The sequence below is a fragment of the Drosophila rhopaloa genome, unplaced genomic scaffold, assembly GCF_018152115.1.
Source record: "Drosophila rhopaloa isolate 14029-0021.01 unplaced genomic scaffold, ASM1815211v1 contig_115, whole genome shotgun sequence".
Lineage (NCBI taxonomy): Eukaryota > Metazoa > Arthropoda > Insecta > Diptera > Drosophilidae > Drosophila > Drosophila rhopaloa.
Window position 1 is genome coordinate 2,891,769 of NW_025334990.1, and position 16,514 is coordinate 2,908,282.

At 44.8% G+C, this 16,514-nt stretch overlaps 5 protein-coding genes across 12 annotated transcripts; 2 read left to right on the top strand and 3 right to left on the bottom strand.

The window, feature by feature from the left end:
• The first annotated feature begins 383 nt into the window (after window positions 1–383).
• On the top strand, window positions 384–7,790 carry LOC108053139 (phosphatidylinositol 4-phosphate 5-kinase type-1 alpha). Of its 5 annotated transcripts, none has more exons than XM_017135724.2 (16): window positions 384–707; window positions 1,029–1,063; window positions 1,145–1,294; window positions 1,957–2,154; window positions 2,208–2,350; window positions 2,413–2,934; window positions 2,988–3,092; window positions 3,159–3,291; window positions 3,471–3,558; window positions 3,923–3,985; window positions 4,326–4,412; window positions 4,630–4,902; window positions 5,854–6,070; window positions 6,281–6,453; window positions 6,544–6,629; window positions 6,880–7,790. In XM_017135724.2, the coding sequence occupies exons 1-16, from the start codon at window positions 620–622 to the stop codon at window positions 6,886–6,888; spliced, it is 2,370 nt and encodes a 789-aa protein (XP_016991213.1). In that variant the 5' UTR covers window positions 384–619; the 3' UTR covers window positions 6,889–7,790. The 5 variants fall into 5 exon arrangements, with proteins under 5 accessions (XP_016991213.1, XP_016991214.1, XP_016991215.1 ...); XM_017135725.2 differs by having other exon boundaries at window positions 3,000–3,092; XM_017135726.2 differs by lacking the exon at window positions 6,544–6,629.
• On the bottom strand, window positions 7,671–9,546 carry LOC108053141 (ER membrane protein complex subunit 8/9 homolog). Its single transcript, XM_017135728.1, has 2 exons — window positions 9,255–9,546; window positions 7,671–8,269 (listed from the first exon to the last, which is right to left on the bottom strand). Exons 1-2 carry the CDS (start codon window positions 9,450–9,452, stop codon window positions 7,856–7,858), a joined length of 612 nt encoding a protein of 203 aa, XP_016991217.1. The 5' UTR covers window positions 9,453–9,546; the 3' UTR covers window positions 7,671–7,855.
• Window positions 9,547–9,970: 424 nt separating this feature from the next.
• LOC108053142 (ATP-dependent zinc metalloprotease YME1L) lies at window positions 9,971–13,316 on the bottom strand. Of its 4 annotated transcripts, none has more exons than XM_017135730.2 (9): window positions 12,988–13,316; window positions 12,497–12,882; window positions 12,375–12,434; window positions 12,130–12,319; window positions 11,985–12,077; window positions 11,800–11,882; window positions 11,430–11,746; window positions 10,984–11,374; window positions 9,971–10,819 (listed from the first exon to the last, which is right to left on the bottom strand). In XM_017135730.2, exons 1-9 carry the CDS (start codon window positions 13,012–13,014, stop codon window positions 10,156–10,158), a joined length of 2,211 nt encoding a protein of 736 aa, XP_016991219.1. In that variant the 5' UTR covers window positions 13,015–13,316; the 3' UTR covers window positions 9,971–10,155. The 4 variants fall into 4 exon arrangements, with proteins under 4 accessions (XP_016991219.1, XP_016991221.1, XP_016991220.1 ...); XM_017135732.2 differs by having other exon boundaries at window positions 11,800–11,873; window positions 12,988–13,314; XM_017135731.2 differs by having other exon boundaries at window positions 11,430–11,743; window positions 12,988–13,314.
• Window positions 13,317–14,142: 826 nt separating this feature from the next.
• On the top strand, window positions 14,143–15,198 carry LOC108053144 (OCIA domain-containing protein 1). Its single transcript, XM_017135735.2, has 3 exons — window positions 14,143–14,314; window positions 14,370–14,859; window positions 14,921–15,198. The coding sequence occupies exons 1-3, from the start codon at window positions 14,255–14,257 to the stop codon at window positions 15,130–15,132; spliced, it is 762 nt and encodes a 253-aa protein (XP_016991224.2). The 5' UTR covers window positions 14,143–14,254; the 3' UTR covers window positions 15,133–15,198.
• On the bottom strand, window positions 15,183–16,448 carry LOC108053143 (probable GDP-L-fucose synthase). Its single transcript, XM_017135734.1, has 4 exons — window positions 16,245–16,448; window positions 16,076–16,190; window positions 15,461–16,018; window positions 15,183–15,403 (listed from the first exon to the last, which is right to left on the bottom strand). The coding sequence occupies exons 1-4, from the start codon at window positions 16,367–16,369 to the stop codon at window positions 15,236–15,238; spliced, it is 966 nt and encodes a 321-aa protein (XP_016991223.1). The 5' UTR covers window positions 16,370–16,448; the 3' UTR covers window positions 15,183–15,235.
• Window positions 16,449–16,514: the final 66 nt, after the last annotated feature.

Sequence of the window (16,514 nt, forward strand, 5' to 3'; positions counted from 1 at the left end):
GATTTTATTTTGTTTATATTTGACTATCCCATTAGTACGCCAAATAATATGCAATGGTTGTTCACGAACTGATCGGAAAATATAAGTTAATGTTGGATGTGCAATAAATCCACTAAAAATGGCACTATCTATGAGATCGTAAATAAGTCTTACATAATGAGAAAAATGTAATATTAATAATAATACTACAGATTGCATTTAAATTTTTGTCTTCTTTTAATGTCACATCGGAATTATCATAATTGAGTAAAGATCTAAATATATTGCGGATACTCCGCAATCGAGACTGGCTGTGAATGCAACCCTGGGCGCGTTCCTGCGCACACGCTTCCAGCAGGCAAATTTTCCAGGCCTTCCAATATGCCTATGAGTATGCAGTGAAAATGACAGCAGTGGCAGAGGAGCCATCAACACATCATCGTAGACAGCGAAAACGTTGACGCCAGCGCCAGACGAAAGCCAAGGTTTCTGCCCCCCAGTTAGCCCAATTGATTGGATAATCCCAGCAGATCGCAAAACTTGAGGACAGCGCTGAAATAGCTAAAAATCTCCGCCGGGCAGCATGTCCTAGTGAACCCCTCGACGGGTGCGAAGCGAGAAGGACACCTGGAGGAGCACGATGGCCTCCGGCGATGGCGACACCATCAACACCATCGACATGGACAGCTCCTCAGCGTCGCAGGCCAAACTGGCGGAGCCCAGCAATGGTAACTATAGCTATAGCCACTGTCACCTCATTTTCCCCAGCGCCCAAATAAAAAAAAATCAATGACTGGCAAATGGAAGTGCCCCTGGCGCATGTGTCTCGCGTGAGGGAAGAAGCGTGAATGTGAATCCACCCCCGCACTTGTCAGACGACGGACTTCCATCGGTTCATATTTATATTTTCGGATTGATAACAAAAGAAAGTCGGGGCTGGGCGGCCAGGGGCCTGTCCAAGTTCAAGTTGCGGTGATTGACCAGGCGACTGCGTCATGGCCTGAATTAAACATGACTCCTAATAATAAACTCTGCCCGCTTTTCCTTAGCCTCCACCGACCATGTGGGAAACTCATCGCCCGAGGTAAGTACATCCGGCATGCCCCCGAGGTCACTCCAATCCAAACTAATCGGGTCAATCAATTAATACCTCCCAATCAACCAGCTGGGCAACCGACCGATGCGAGCGGCCAGCAAGGCGGACAAGGAGCGCAAGATTGGCCACAGACGCGTCGGCGAGGGCGGCGAGATTACATACAAGAAGATACAAACGTCGCAGATCATGGGCTCTATTCAACTGGGAATCCAGCACACTGTAAGATTTAGTACAAATTGTAGACAATTATTTGGAAGTGCAACAAAAATAGCAAGAGATACGAAATGTCTGAAAAAGTATCACTCAAAATATTTTGAGCCCATAAATTTGTGCACCCTTTATAATAAGAAAACATCTTAAAAGTATCTATTTCCTTAATTTTAGGTTCAATATGTTTATTTTATAATCAGGTGATTCACAACCACTTTAGGTTTCCATGCCATTTTCGATTTTTAGGATATATATTTAAGGAGTTATCCTGGGTGTCAGAAAAACTGAAACAACATAAATTATTTATCTAAGCCTCTTCAGATTAAAAATAAACTAGGCCATAGGTTCCCAAAATTAATTTTTTTACAAAATATGTACTATTTCAATAAATTTAGCTTAAACATAATTTGATAAATAATTAAGATTGTTTAATATTTTGAAATGATTGATTGTTGATAGCCTCTTAATGTTTAAATCATTAGCTTAACTTAGAAAAGGCGAGGAACTGTGTTTTAATAGAAAATCTCAATACTTTCAAAACTACCAATTACCCACGGTCTTATAATTGTTTCTATTGACTATATAAGGCTTTTCACTTTAAAAATTCATCACATCTTAATAGATTTCCTTACAAAAATCAGGTCTTTATAATCAACCTTTAAATATCGCAGGTCGGCAGCCTAGCCTCGAAGCCCAAGCGTGATCTACTTATGATGGACTTCTGGGAAATCGAGAGCATCACCTTTCCGCCAGAGGGTTCTAGCCTTACACCTGCCCACCACTACAGCGAGTTCAGATACAAGATCTACGCGCCTATTGCTTTTCGCTACTTTCGGGATCTGTTCGGCATCCAGCCAGATGATTTTATGGTATGCGAATATCGTGATGAAAATACGCAGAAACTAATGGATAACCTTTGCAGATGTCCATGTGCACGTGCCCGCTTCGGGAACTGTCCAATCCTGGTGCTTCCGGCTCTATATTCTACCTGACAACCGACGACGAGTTCATCATCAAAACGGTGCAACATAAAGAGGGCGAATTCTTACAGAAACTACTGCCTGGGTGGGTGTGATGTTCTTACCATTTTTAGCAGACAAATTATTTAAATGTAATCCCTATTACAGTTACTATATGAATCTTAATCAAAATCCGCGCACTCTATTGCCAAAGTTCTTCGGATTGTACTGCCTGCAGACAAGCAACGCCAAAAACATTCGCCTGGTGGTTATGAACAATCTGCTGCCCTCATCCGTAAGGATGCACCTGAAATACGACTTAAAGGGCTCCACGTTCAAGCGCAAGGCCAACAAGGCGGAGCGTGCCAAGAAGTCGCCCACGTATAAGGACCTCGATTTCATGGAGCAGCATCCGAACGGCATATTCTTGGAGGCTGAGACCTACTCCGCACTGATCAAGACCATTCAGCGCGACTGTACGGTACTGGAGTCCTTCAAGATCATGGACTACTCCCTGCTTCTCGGCGTTCACAACCTGGACGTGGCACTAAGGGAGAAGCAGAGCGAGCAAAGGAAACCGCTGAGAGCTCCGCTGGCCGAGGACTCCGACGTGGATGTGGACGATCCGCTGGACGCGCTGGATGCCGACGGCAAGGATCGCGATGCGGCCACGGGCATCAGCAGAAATAAGTGAGTATCTCAACATTCGGGTAATATAGAAGAAATCTAAAGAGCTAACCCAGTGCGGCATATAGGTCCGTGAATCGTCAGCGATTGGTGGCCCATTCCACGGCCATGGAGAGCATTCAGGCGGAGAGTGAACCCATCGACGACGAGGAGGATGTGCCGTGAGTATTACAGTTTCCCTTATATATTTTCTCGTGATCTGATATGATCATTTAACCCAATTACAGACCCGGTGGAATTCCGGCGAGGAGTGAGAAAGGCGAACGCCTGCTGCTCTACATTGGAATTATCGACATTCTGCAATCCTACAGGCTGAAAAAGAAACTGGAGCACACTTTCAAAAGCATCATACACGATGGGGTAAGATTAGTAGATCAAAATTTCTTATTATAATAGAGGCTTTAATTAATATATATAATTTTCCCTTTAATATTATTAATAAGATTTTTATATTAAATAATTTCAAATTTAAATAATTTTAGAATTATTACTCTGTATACATAAACTTAGCTGATGTCCCCTAATATTGAATCTTTCAGGAAACCGTATCGGTCTGCCGGCCCTCGTTCTATGCTCAAAGATTCCAAAACTTCATGGCCAAGACCGTGTTCCGCAAGATACCCTCCCGTAAGTGGGCCGGGCGTGGAAGTCGGGCTAAGTACTCGTACTGTAAGGCATTTTTGTGTGCAGTTGGCCGAGTTATGCAAGCACTCAGTTCCGGTTCCAAACATTTTTGCGTAGATACTTAGCCAAAAACACATACACACCGTTTACATTCACACACCGAACACCATTAGACACTCGTAGCTTGCTAATTTTGGTTGATCAATTGATGTGCAGCAAAAATGCAATATGGTACACTTGGCCTGAGTAGACGCCGATCCAAAGAGATCTCTCGATATCGAATCAATTACCACCAACCGCTCTGTTCTCTGCTTTCTTTTTGACCATGTCTCGAATGCAATCACCCCACACTTACGTACGCATATAGTGGATCTCCCAGAGATCAAAGGGAATCACAGAAAATTTCGTACCTTGGTAACCAGCTACATAGGTAAACAAACTAATGATCGATGTCTCTTATTTTTTGATTATCTCTCACTTAAATTTTTCTTACACCTTCTTTAATGAGTATTTAATGGAGTTTAATAACGATATTTTGTATTTACCACTTGGTTTAATATGATTTCGAAACGGACGCCAAAGCATGCCTCTCAATCTCACGTTAGTAGCCCTCACATCCCCGGCATCCCTGGCATCCCGGCGCAACCGTACTGCTCTTGGCTTCTTCGCATAGTTGCTTTGGAAGTGCTATGCTTTTTGAACCCTATTTTCCTATTACAACTTCTTGAAGCCATCTGTAACTAATTTCCGATTTTGCCTGACTTTTGCAGCGCTTAAGCATTCGCCTTCGAAGAGAAAAAGCCTTTCCAAGGCTATACAGCGCTCCATCGACAGCGACAACGAGGTGGTCACGAGGCGTAAGTATTGTTTCTTGAGAATAAAAGTATAGCTATAAGCAGGGACTGTACATTAAACGCCTTAAAATGTAAATTATGGCTACAGTTAACTATTTTATGCTAAGGAATTCTCGAAAATTGTAGTATACTCTTCTAATTTAGACTTTTCGTATTAAGTTTAAGATACTTCAACTTGATTCTTAATTCGAATGTGGCTATTCCTCTGTTTTATTCTCAGCGGTTCATGCCTCGCACTCGCACAGCAGTGGCAAGATTCACCAGCCATCCAAGCCGCCCACCACGGAGCCAACGCCAGCGGGAGCAGCAGGAGGAGCCGGAGGAGGAGTAGCTGCCCATGGTCCAGCTATTGGCAGTGCCACCAGCGAGCGGGCACCTCCGCCCGTCAAGCAGCGGACTCCGGCGGCCAGCAATCTGAAGACACGGGTGCCACCGCCAGTACCACCGCGCGGTTCTCCACGGCGCAAGGATGCCCAGGATCGGACGACACCAGGTACAGAACCGCACACCACTAATCCCAGTCCGGCACCAGCACACATACACACCCTTCAGGTGCCAACGAACGAGGTCATGCCTCGATTCGGAGATCGTCGTTCGCCCAGCAACGTCCAGGATTGGCTGGAACTCCACGACCTTTTCGATGCTCCGGACAATGGTCTACGTGCTCCAACTGCTCCTCTTCCAGAGCCTACAGTTGCGCTGCTTAGGAGCTCCTCGCTGAGGCGCCGAGACTCCCTGCACTCCGCCTACTCCACGGCTCGATCGGAGAGCAGCTTCCGGCGCCAACCGCCACGACTGCTCAACCATGTGGACATTTTTCAGCGGCAGAACAGCTTTGTGGCGCGCAGCGAGCGATCATCAGTGGGCTCCATTGTTCGGAACTTTCCGCCAATAAGAGCGGAGAGCTACCGTACCGGACGGTCCCGATCCTCGGGCAGTATTCCCAGCCACCGTTCGCCAAGGCGTGGAGTTCAGGAGAAGCTGGAGCGTCAACAGAGGCGGAAGCGCTACTTTCACTACGTGGATATGGCTCTCGGTGGCGATGATTGCGACAACCAGCAGGAGGAGGACAATCTGCTGCAGTCGGTCAGTGCGTTTCTGGAGGTGAAGCGGGAGCTGGAGGCGACTCATCGCCCTAAAAGACCGCTGCCCAAGCTCACGGATCCTCTGCCAGCCGAACAGCTGACCAAGGATCCTCCTCCACAGCAGACGAGGCGGGCAAAGAGACGGGCGCCGAAGGCAGCGCCTTCCACGATTCCAGAGAGCGAGGGCACCCAAGGATCAACGGGACGTGGACTGGGACGGGAGTAGCTCCTCGCTTGCACCTAGCTTTTTCCACCACACAAATCCACAACCCTTTATTAGAATTCTACAACATTTCTACTACTGTATACTTCTGCCACTCATTCCGTTGTATGTTCTGCTCTGATCATTGTATTGCTAGGCACAACGCCCTCATGCAGCTCGACTCCTCCCCCCGCCTTTGACGACATCTCCGAGGACAGCTCGAACAAGAACAGCACCTCGTCGATAGGGCGCCGGTCCCATCATCATCACCACCATCATCAGCAGTCGCAGCAGCACCAGCAGTCTTACTACCTGGATCGCAAGATGAACATTGGACCCGCCTATCGAGGCTCCTACAAGGAGGACATCGTGAGGTATGAGCTGAATTTCTGGAAAAATAAAAATACCTTACACAATATTCATTCATTTATCCAAGATTCTAATAAGATAACACACCGTTTTTATGGCCAAAACCCCTTATTAACACAATACCTATTTTTTTTTTATTTATTTTAAACTATATAACTTATAGTTAAAATTTTCTTTAAAATTTAGAGTAACAACTATTATTTTTACCACCTTAGCGTCTCCGAGGTTCATTTGGATACATTGCTGGCGGTGGACACTTCGTCGAGCAGCCAGTACGGGTCCCGCGGAGGATTGGCCTGGACACCGCCCGCTTCAGGTGAGGGCTCCACTCCCACATGGACAGAGGGCACACCCAGTTTTACGGACTCCAGTTCGAGTGGTGATCTCGGTAATTGGCACTTGAGATTTGCTTTGAAATCGCTTTTTGTGTTTCTATATCTATCTGTATATGTGTATTCGTTCACGCTTGCAATCGTAGACAACTTCTCGCCCATAAACTCATCTAAAATCGATCGACACAAGCCGACGGTGGAAGATGCCATCAACTCTCTGTCCGCGGGAATGGTAAATATCGGAGGTGGCCAACTCTAGATACGATCCCAAACACACACAGATACTTCCCGACCCGCAGCACCCACTACACCTGCTCAGAGATAACATACTCATACCCCAGAGATAGTAGCACACGCCCATGTAAAATCGTACATTATTAGACTTTTCCAAATTGCAATCCATTTTCCGTTTGGGTGTTCTTCACTCCCCATTTCCTCTTTGCATTCCACTGATTCATACCTTTTCTATTGCATTCTTATAGATCAACTAACATAGCATGTGATGACGGAACACAAGACACACCAAACCAGATATATCACGATGTGGACAGAGTCCGAGCAAAATATGCCTCATACTCTTACATACTGATTATGCTTGCGTGTTCAGGCGCTATTGTATAGCTAGGATATAATCAAAAGGCGCCCCACGTAGAACAGATTCCCATAACATGCCCACGCCCTCGACCACACCCACACCTGCCCATCCTTTCCAGCGGACATCGGGTGAAAACTATCCAGCAAATACATAACTCAACTCTGCAAATGATATTATACACAAAAGCATACTCCCCATATACAGAACTAAAGAAGCATAAAGCAATTAAGTGGCAAATCAAATATGAGTAAAGTGCGCAGGATGGCATCCAGTTGGAGATCCGAGCTCCGCAATCCCGTTCCCCTATACATTTAGTGTACGGTGTAAAGAGTTCGTTATGCGTTCTATCAGATAATATGAAAATATACAATACACTGAAATTATATAAATAAACGTTTTTGCGATACTTTCGATCTCCGATATATCCACTTAAGTACGTATTATGTATACCTATGTATAATCAGCAATCGCGATATTACAATATTATTGTAAAATATTTCAATTTACAAGCCGGACAAACCAAGAGCAAAATTATATACATATTATTCATCTGTATTTATTAACGATAATTGTAACGCGCTTAGGTTTACTCAACACAAAAACAGAACGGAACAGGACTTACATAAGATATTACATACACCAACGGACGGACACGGACTGTGGACAACTTTCGACTCATACATGATGAAAGAATTGATTATTTATTAATTAGTTGAATGTTATTTAACTTATATGCATTATTCTAAAGATTACTGAAATCCAAATGTAATTACAATAAATTAAATTGCAAGGTTGAAATTCTGCCGTGTTCCCTTGAATGCGAATTTGCTAGACTAAAACAAACGTACGTTAAAAACAATCGACTAGTACAGCTTCTGCAGGTCGTTAAGCGATTTGTTCAGGAAGTCGTTGGTCCAGTCGTTCTCTGGGCTGTCGAGATGGTTATCGAAGTCCACCAAATCGCGCATGGCGCCGCGTTTCAGCAGCAGCGATACGCCCTCCAACGTTTGAGTCGACTGCGACAGCGTGAACTTGGCCTTTGACCACCGGGCGCCAGATTCTCCAACACAGCTGTACACCTGGACGGCGGCTCGGTCGTGCTGCAGGGTCATCAACTTGTTGTCCACCACCGCGAAGCAGGCGTTCTTGAAGTTCTCCTGGATCTTGTCCGCAATTTTGGCGGCAGGGGTCTTGTCGATCTGGTTGTCGTAGAAGTTCTCCGGTGCAGTATAGTAGCCGCCGATCACCAGTCCCTCGCGCTCGGCATACGCATCGATCTGAAAGCAGTAAAGAAGTAAATATGGGATATCAAAAACCATATTGACGAATTCTTTGTTATTTCCATACAAACTGAGTCACTTTTACAATTTCGGTTTCGACTTATCTTGCAGCTTTAATAATATTATAAGTGCCGATACAGATATTAATAAGTTTCGTAAAGCATAGTTAATTGGGAAAATATAATACTTATTTTACTATAGGTTCCTAAAATCATTTTTTTTTGTTTTTGACTCAATTCTTTGTATAGGGTACAAAAAAGCTTAAAAGTTAAACAATTCAAATTAAATGGCATGAAAATATATTTATTATTACATTATTATTAATGAAATAAAATGGGTTTCGAATAAAACCTATTTTTATTTTACGTTTTTTTAATTAGTTAAATATGCCTATTCCCAAAATTCGGTATTGATTGGGTCAATACTCATGGAGATCTATAATTTGTAAGTAGCTCTATTCAGGTAATTTAGCGTACAAGCGGGTTTTTTACGAAACTACTTTTTTTAAATAACAGATTTTAAATGTTCGATTTAATAAAAATGAACTACTTTTTTAAAATAATAATTTTGTTTCACAAAAATGCTCGATTTAATAATAATAATGGGGTATAAGATAATTTCAAAAACATATTCGCATAATATTTTATCTTTAACTTATCAATATTATTGATGGGAAAGGCAAATAAAATTAAAACTAAAGTAGAATGAAACACAACTACACGTAAGTTCACCAATGTACTTAGGAAAAGTAAATGATTTGTATTCATTCAACACTAAAATAATTTGCTACTTTATAACTTAAGCTTTCTTATTTTGTTTTAAAATGGATTAAAAATCATTGAACGTCGAGATTTACAAATTTAGACTTAGAAAAATGTTTGAGATAGTAGACTTAATAGCTTTGCAACTATAATGTTCAGCATCAACATCGCTGCCCGAATCCGAGTGGTTTGGTACTTTTTGACCGGCGATTGGCAATTACCTGCATGAGGGCAACTTCTGCCATGGGGGTGACATGGAGGCACTGATGGAAAAGAGGAATTGCATCCACGATTTCCACCAGGGTGCCCTTTGAGGTCTTCTCGGCCAGCAAGAGTCCGTTGACCGCCTGGTGCGGGTACTTGGCCGCGTGGAATATCAACTTGGTATAGGCTCGCTCTGAAATCTTGTAGTCGCACATTTTCTCTGATTATTATCTCAATTTACTAAGCAAAAAATTAAACATGAATTGGAATTCGACAATTAAGCAGTGTGACCGCACCTCTGCCGTTAAATAAAACCACGTAACCTTCGAAACATACCATTTGTGGAACGACAAAATACTAAATAGATTCCACAAGGTCGGATGATGTTTTATGAATTTAAATTTCATTTCACTTAGGTAAAAGGATTGCAAAAATGGTTTACTATATAATAAAAATTCGATTTGATTTATTTTCATTTTTAAATACCGAAATAAACAGTTTTGGAAGCTTTAAAAATTCTAAGATAAACAAGAACTTAAACAGATTTTAAGATTGAAATGTGTTGCCTATTGGCTACTGACTATTTTAAAATATTATGATTTAAGTCAACGTTTCAAGGTTCTGCGATCTGGGCACATTTTTGGTTGGCGCGAAATTTAACTCCGATTTCAATATGATTTATTACTCAAACTAATATTTAATACTAACGTGGATGATGGAAAACATAACTAAATATGTGTAACATTTTATTTCTTAACTGTCCGTCTGCGTCTCGCTCTTGCTTTGCTCTTTTTCTGTTTTTTTTTTATATATTGTAACAAAAAAATATTTAGCAGTTCAGCTGAATGTCCGATGGAAGGCCACCCCTGGTCTTCCCTCTAGATCCTTTGACTCCGCCAATTTACACTGATGGGAAAACTACGTCTGGCTTTCGTTTAGTATTGCCTTGATGTCGTCAGCATCCAGGGTCTCGTACTTGAGCAGCGCCTCCGCAAGCGCCTTGTGCTCCTTGGTGTGTTTCCTCAATATGGCCTTCGCCCGTTCGTAGCTGTCGCCGAGGATGCGTTTGATCTCCGCGTCCACGGCCTCGATGGTGTTGGGTCCCAGGGTGTCGCCGGTGCCCAGACCCTTCGACGCCTCAATGGTGCGGAGACCCACTTTGTCCGACATTCCCCAATCCCTAACCATATGTGTGGCAATCGAGGTGGCCTGCTTGAGATCGCTGCTGGCTCCCGATGTTATTTTGTCCGTTCCAAAGACAAGTTCCTCAGCAGCACGGCCGCCCATCATCGTGTCCATCATGGCCAGCAGCTGCGCCTTTGTGACGTGGTAGCGCTCCTTCTCAGGGATGTAAGCTGTGTGGCCAAGTGACGGGCCGCGAGGCATAATGGTCACCTTGTGAAGAGGATGCGATTCCTTGGTGTAAAAGGCCACAATCGCGTGACCGCCTTCGTGGTAAGCGGTTATGGTGTTGGCTTCCTCGTCTGGAAGGCGAGCCTTCCTCTCGGGGCCCATAAGTACCTTGTCGCGTGCCGTCTCCAAGTGTTTCATGCTCACCGTTTCGGCTCCGTCAATAGCGGCCCTGTAAAAATTTTGAAATTAAAGAATTACGTTATTTACTCTAATCAAATTATTTATCTTGAAACTGAAATAAAGAAAATATGGTAAATCTTGTTTTATAAGATTCCTGGCTTAAAGCATTTTTTAAATCTGAATAGCTTGTCTACATGGAGCAAAATTTCCCACCTTAGAGCCGCCTGGTTTATCATGTTCTCTAGGTCTGCTCCCGTAAATCCGGAGGTACCTCGCGCGAGTAAATCCAAATCAATTTCGTCATGCAGAATCTTTGTCAGATATAGGGACAGAATCTCCTTGCGACCGGTGAAATCGGGTGTAGACACCATTACCTCCACATCAAAGCGACCAGGTCGCAGCAGAGCCTGATCCAAATCGTCACGACGGTTGGTGGCGCCCAGGACGATGACACCGGCATTCTGATGGAAGCCATCCATTTCGGAGAGCAGTTGATTGATGGTCTGATTGGCATATGGATGCAGCACAGAGTTGGTTCGCTTGGCGCCAACCGAGTCGATTTCATCAATGAAGATCACACACGGGGCGCGGGCCTTTGCCGCCTCTGTAAATTGTATTCATGTTAAGTTGAATTCTAACGCAGATGGAGATCCACTTACTAAACAAGTCTCTCACTCGTCTGGCGCCCTGGCCTACGAGCACTTCGTCGAACTCCGGGCCAGCAGCATGGAAGAAAGGAACTTTTGCTTCACCGGCGACAGCTCGGGCCAGCAGGGTTTTGCCAGTGCCCGGGGGGCCAACCAGGAGCACTCCCTTTGGAAGTTTGCCACCCAAATTGGAGAACTTCTCGGGACTCTTCAGGAACTCAACGACCTCCTTCAGCTCCTGCTTGGCCTCGTCGCACCCCTTGACATCCTCAAAGGTGACGTTAATCTCCTCCGGATCCACCTCCACCTGGTTGCCCAGCTGGATGCTGCTGAAAGAAAGGCAAATCAGACCAAGAGCAATAAAATTGACATGGAGGCTCACCGAAAGACGGATCCATTGGAGGTGGTGAAGAAGCTCAGGAATATTCCAAGGAAAACGACGACTACGACGAGTGTCTGTAAAGTCTGCGTGACAATTACTAGGAATTACTTAAAAGACTGAAGACAACGGCCTTCTATGGTCTTCCAAGTTTTAAGGGCAGACTTGGAATGAATATGAAATCGTACCTTCAGATACTTCATTGTTTTTCCTGATTTTGGAGAATCTTCGGCGTTGGCGGCGGCTAGGTATCCCTCGGCAAAGGCAATCTTCAGGTTCTCCTAGTAGAAAATAATCAGTACAACTGGAGAGTTTGTCGGACTGCAATCATACCGAATTATTGTATCCATGATCATCGGACTTGGCCAGCAGCCGTCTCAGCTTTTCAGCCTGGAAAGGTGTCTCTCCCTCCAGCCGCTGGGGAGAGTTGGCCAGCGCATTCTTTAGCCGGGAGGTCATTGTCGGATTGCGCTTCTGTTCCGCCTCAATGGAGCGATCCGTCTTAAAGCCACGTATGTGTTTTCTATAAGGGAGAGCTGAGTTCAGACATAATTAGTAAATTGGTTCCGTACACTCACAGCTGATGTTGGGAGAAAAGCGGACCCAGAAGACCTGGCGTTTTGGTTGGAATCATTTTGCTAAAAGTACGAAAAAAGATTAACCTGAGCCTTTAGAAGGGATTGAAGGTAAATAGACTTACACATTGGCGCCTGTGAGCTGAGCACCTGCTGTTCCGGTAAGCGAAACTTCGAACTGATAATTTTGCAGCTGGACACGACCGATCGGTGTGGCCGGCTCCTCTAGCGTGACTCGGACATCCCTCATGGCGGGCAGCATGCTGGTTACCTTGGCTAGCACCTCATTTACTAGCTGCCGGTCGAGAATGCCGTTCAGTCGCGCCGCCTTCTCCACCATGCCCTGTAAGCTGGCACCCGAGCGACTGAGCAGGTTCCTCAGGTCCAGCACGAGGTCATGACTCCGGGTGGACTTGGAGAAGCGCGTCGCACTAGCGCTCCCGTGCAGCTTGGTTCGATTCACAGAGTAGTAGTGCGGCTTTCTGCTAAAGTTGCCTAGGTACAGGTAGGGCTGTCATCGCATTCGAAATCCCCCGATGCCAGCAAATGAGTGGAGAGTGAAACAGAGAGAGCAGTCAGGTGGGCGGATCAATGGGATGCCGCAGGCGGGACTTACCACGGAGTGTGTGGTGGTGGAGAACATTGCCAAAAGTACAAATTTCAATTAATTACAATAACAGGCTCAGAATCGCGGCCAGCAGACGACACAGCTGTAACTTTACTTGACAGCGAAAATGTCATAATCTCGTCGCGTCGGGCGCGTTGCATCCCTGGTTCTGGTGGTGCGCGACTTTCCACCCTCAGCACGCGTTCCCAGTGGTTTCTTACGGACAATTTTGAAAAGTCTATCTGAGTGACTTTGATTTTTAGCTTGATTTAATTTTCAATTTGGTGTAGAGCTCAAAAATTGCTAATGGCACAGTCAATGGTTGACGCTTGTTTTTGTTGTTGTTTGACTGAAATATTTTTTTCTATATACTAAAATATACACTTTGGATACATCATAAACGTTTAGAAGGTCTCAAAGGACAATACTTTTATTAAATACTTGGCATATAAATAAATTTACAAAAAAAAATACCCATACAAAAATATATACATATCTTACAAAACTTTGCCTGCCTACTTTGTTTAAACGATTTTACGTGCCCTTTTTAAATAGCTATATTTTAATAATTTTTTCAGCTAAAAGCCTATTTACACAGGCGAAGTTTTTGCAACAGCGAACAAATTCCGCAACAGCCGCTATTTCTTTAATAATGCATTAAAAAGAGAAGAAAAATGTAACTACAACAAACTGTTCAGGATACAATTTTAGCATTATTATTTTAAAGAAGAGTTTTATTCAGAAATATTGGAGGAAAATTGTCACCACTATAACTACTATCAGCCCGAGCAGGGTAGACCCAAGGAATACATCTTCCTTTAACGGATGATGTGATGATCACCATTCCCTCATCCATTTATTCCTGCTGGTTAGGTCGCTTTGCGCCCCACAGATTAATTTTTTTATTGTTCTGCATATTTATTTATCTTTGATAAAATAAAAATGATATTTGATTTTTTAAAAACATTCAAACTCTGGCCGTTACAACAGCTGACTTTAATTAAAAATAAATATCCTTTTAAGAATCCCAAAAGACACAAATAAAAATCATTTATATGGTTTAAAAATAATGGCGCTGTTACGGAATTTGGTCGCTGTTGCAGAAATGATACCTGTGTGAATAGGCTTTGAACTCACGAAACTATCGCCAAGATCGACCATCACACGCATGTAAGTGGTCACAGGGCTGTTTCGCCGGCGACCAGGGTTGGCAAAAAAGCTGCACCGGTCGGTGGTCCGTATATATTTCACAAATTCTGGATTAAATTGTGTCAGCATGGACTTGCCGCTGAACGATGGCTCTCAGCAACCGCCGCAACACACCCCCCACCCACTGGTGAGTAGGAAAGAGTCCTTTAGCCCCTGCTACAGCTGTGTTTAAACTTTTTTAGGCGGACTATCAGTTCTCCGCGGAGGAAGTGAAGGCGTTACGTGAGTGCAATACGGAGTCATTCTTCCAGCGCAGTCTGCCCTTCGGCACCGGACTCGGCCTGTTGGCGTACTTTGGCGTCAAAAACGGCTATCTGCAAGGACATGGGAAGTACGGAGCCGTTCCAAAGGTCGTGATGGGCGTCATTCTGGGCTACTTTGTCGGCAAATTCAGCTACCAACAGAAGTGTGCAGAAAAGATTATGCGTCTGCCCAACTCTCACTTGGGCGAACTGCTGCGTCAGCGTAGGCAGGGCGGCGGCGTCATAAGCTCCATAACACCGGACGAGAATCTGGGCAGGGCCTTCACACTGGCCCCCTTTTCGCCCAGCTCGGCGGACGTGTACAGCGATGAGGCCTATCAGCCGGCCAGGAGCACTGCCCTCAACCTGGACACGGAGTCGCGCCCAACCATGTCCGGCCTGGACGACATCTATCGGCCCACTCTGGACTGTAGGCTCATATAAACCTTAGGCTTCAAGTAGTGTTTAAATATACCTCTTATTTTCAACAGCTGCTTCGATGTTAGACACGGATCTGCCCTTGGAACCAGCCAAGCCGGGTCAGTCGTACGAAGACCTGCGACGAAGGAACCGTGAGGAGCACTCGAAGCACCAGCAAAGTCCCTACTCGCGGCCCTACGAACCACCAGCTCCCGTTCAGCAGCGACCCGTGGAGCCAGCCGCTGGCAGAAAGAATCAATACGGCGACTCCTGGACAGACTGAGCTGGCACATTAGGCATTGTTATTTTGTTGGACATAAAACGCGCATAAAGTTCTGTGTACAGACGATGTCTATTTACAATTGTGTAGGGGCTTCAATGTGAAATTACTTTCTGGCCTGATCGTAGTTGTCTTTGTACCACTCCACCGACTTTTCGATGGCCGTTTCAAAGTTAGTAAATGCGTAGTTAGGAAGGAGAGAGCGAAGCTTGGCATTGGACGCTGTCTTCTTGTACTGTCCATCCGCCTTACTCGTATCACAGACCAATTTTCCCTGGAATAGGACCAGTTATGAAGTTATATATCCCAAAAATACTAATTTTTAGCTCACCTTAAAGTTAAATGCTTTGGCTATGGCCTTAGCCACTTCGTAGATGGTCACCTCCTGAGCCTCATCTACACTTAGAATGATAGGCTCTACGCTGTCATACTCCCGGAGCACCCAGATCATAAGCTCGGCCAAGTCCAGTGAGTACACAAACTGACGAAGGGGCTTTCCGCTTCCAAAGACTGTGAATACTTTTTCGCTCTCTGGCACTTCTGGCTGCTCCTTTATCAGCTGGTACATCCGATTAATCATGCCCGGAATTACATGGCTTACCTCGGGCTTGTAGTTGTCGTGCGGACCGAAAATGTTGCACGGAATCACGGAGCTGTAAAGCCGGTCGTATTTGTCGTGGTAGGCGTGGTTCTGCACGTCTATCAGTCGCTTAGCATATGAGTAGCCATAATTAGACGGGTGCGGTGGCCCATTGTGCACCATGGTCTCATCTATTGGATAGCTGGTGTTGTCCGGAAAAATACAGGTGGATAGACAAGATACGACCTTGCTGCAGCCCTGTTCGTGCGCCGTTTGCAGGACATTGTCGTTAATGAGCAAGTTGTTGCGCTGCACGGAATTATAATGAAATTGGATTTCGGATTATGATTGTACTTTACAACTAACCAGGAAGTCTAGGTTATTGTTCATGTTGTGGAACAGACCGCCGACCATGGCTGCCAGGTGGATAACATGCGAAGGCCTCTCCCGGGCGAAGAGTGCCTGCGTGGCTGCCAGATTTCTGTGGAAACCTTTGTTTACGGTTCTTCTCGCTCGGTGGTTGTTATTAACTCACGTCAAATCGGCGTCTTTCGAGCCGGCAAAGTACCATTGCTCATCAGCTGGAGCCTGCTCCTTAATTACCGCTTCTAAGGCTTTGCCTACAAGGCCAGTTCCACCTGTGACCAGCACTTTTTTCATTTTGTTTTGTGCGATTCCACGGATAAACCAACTATTTATTGTTAACTTCTTTAACACCAAGTGTGACCAGGAGTTTAAAATGCCGGTTACCAAGCAGTAATGCTCATAGCTTTTCAGCTATATTTTAGCGGGAATTATCAGGTGT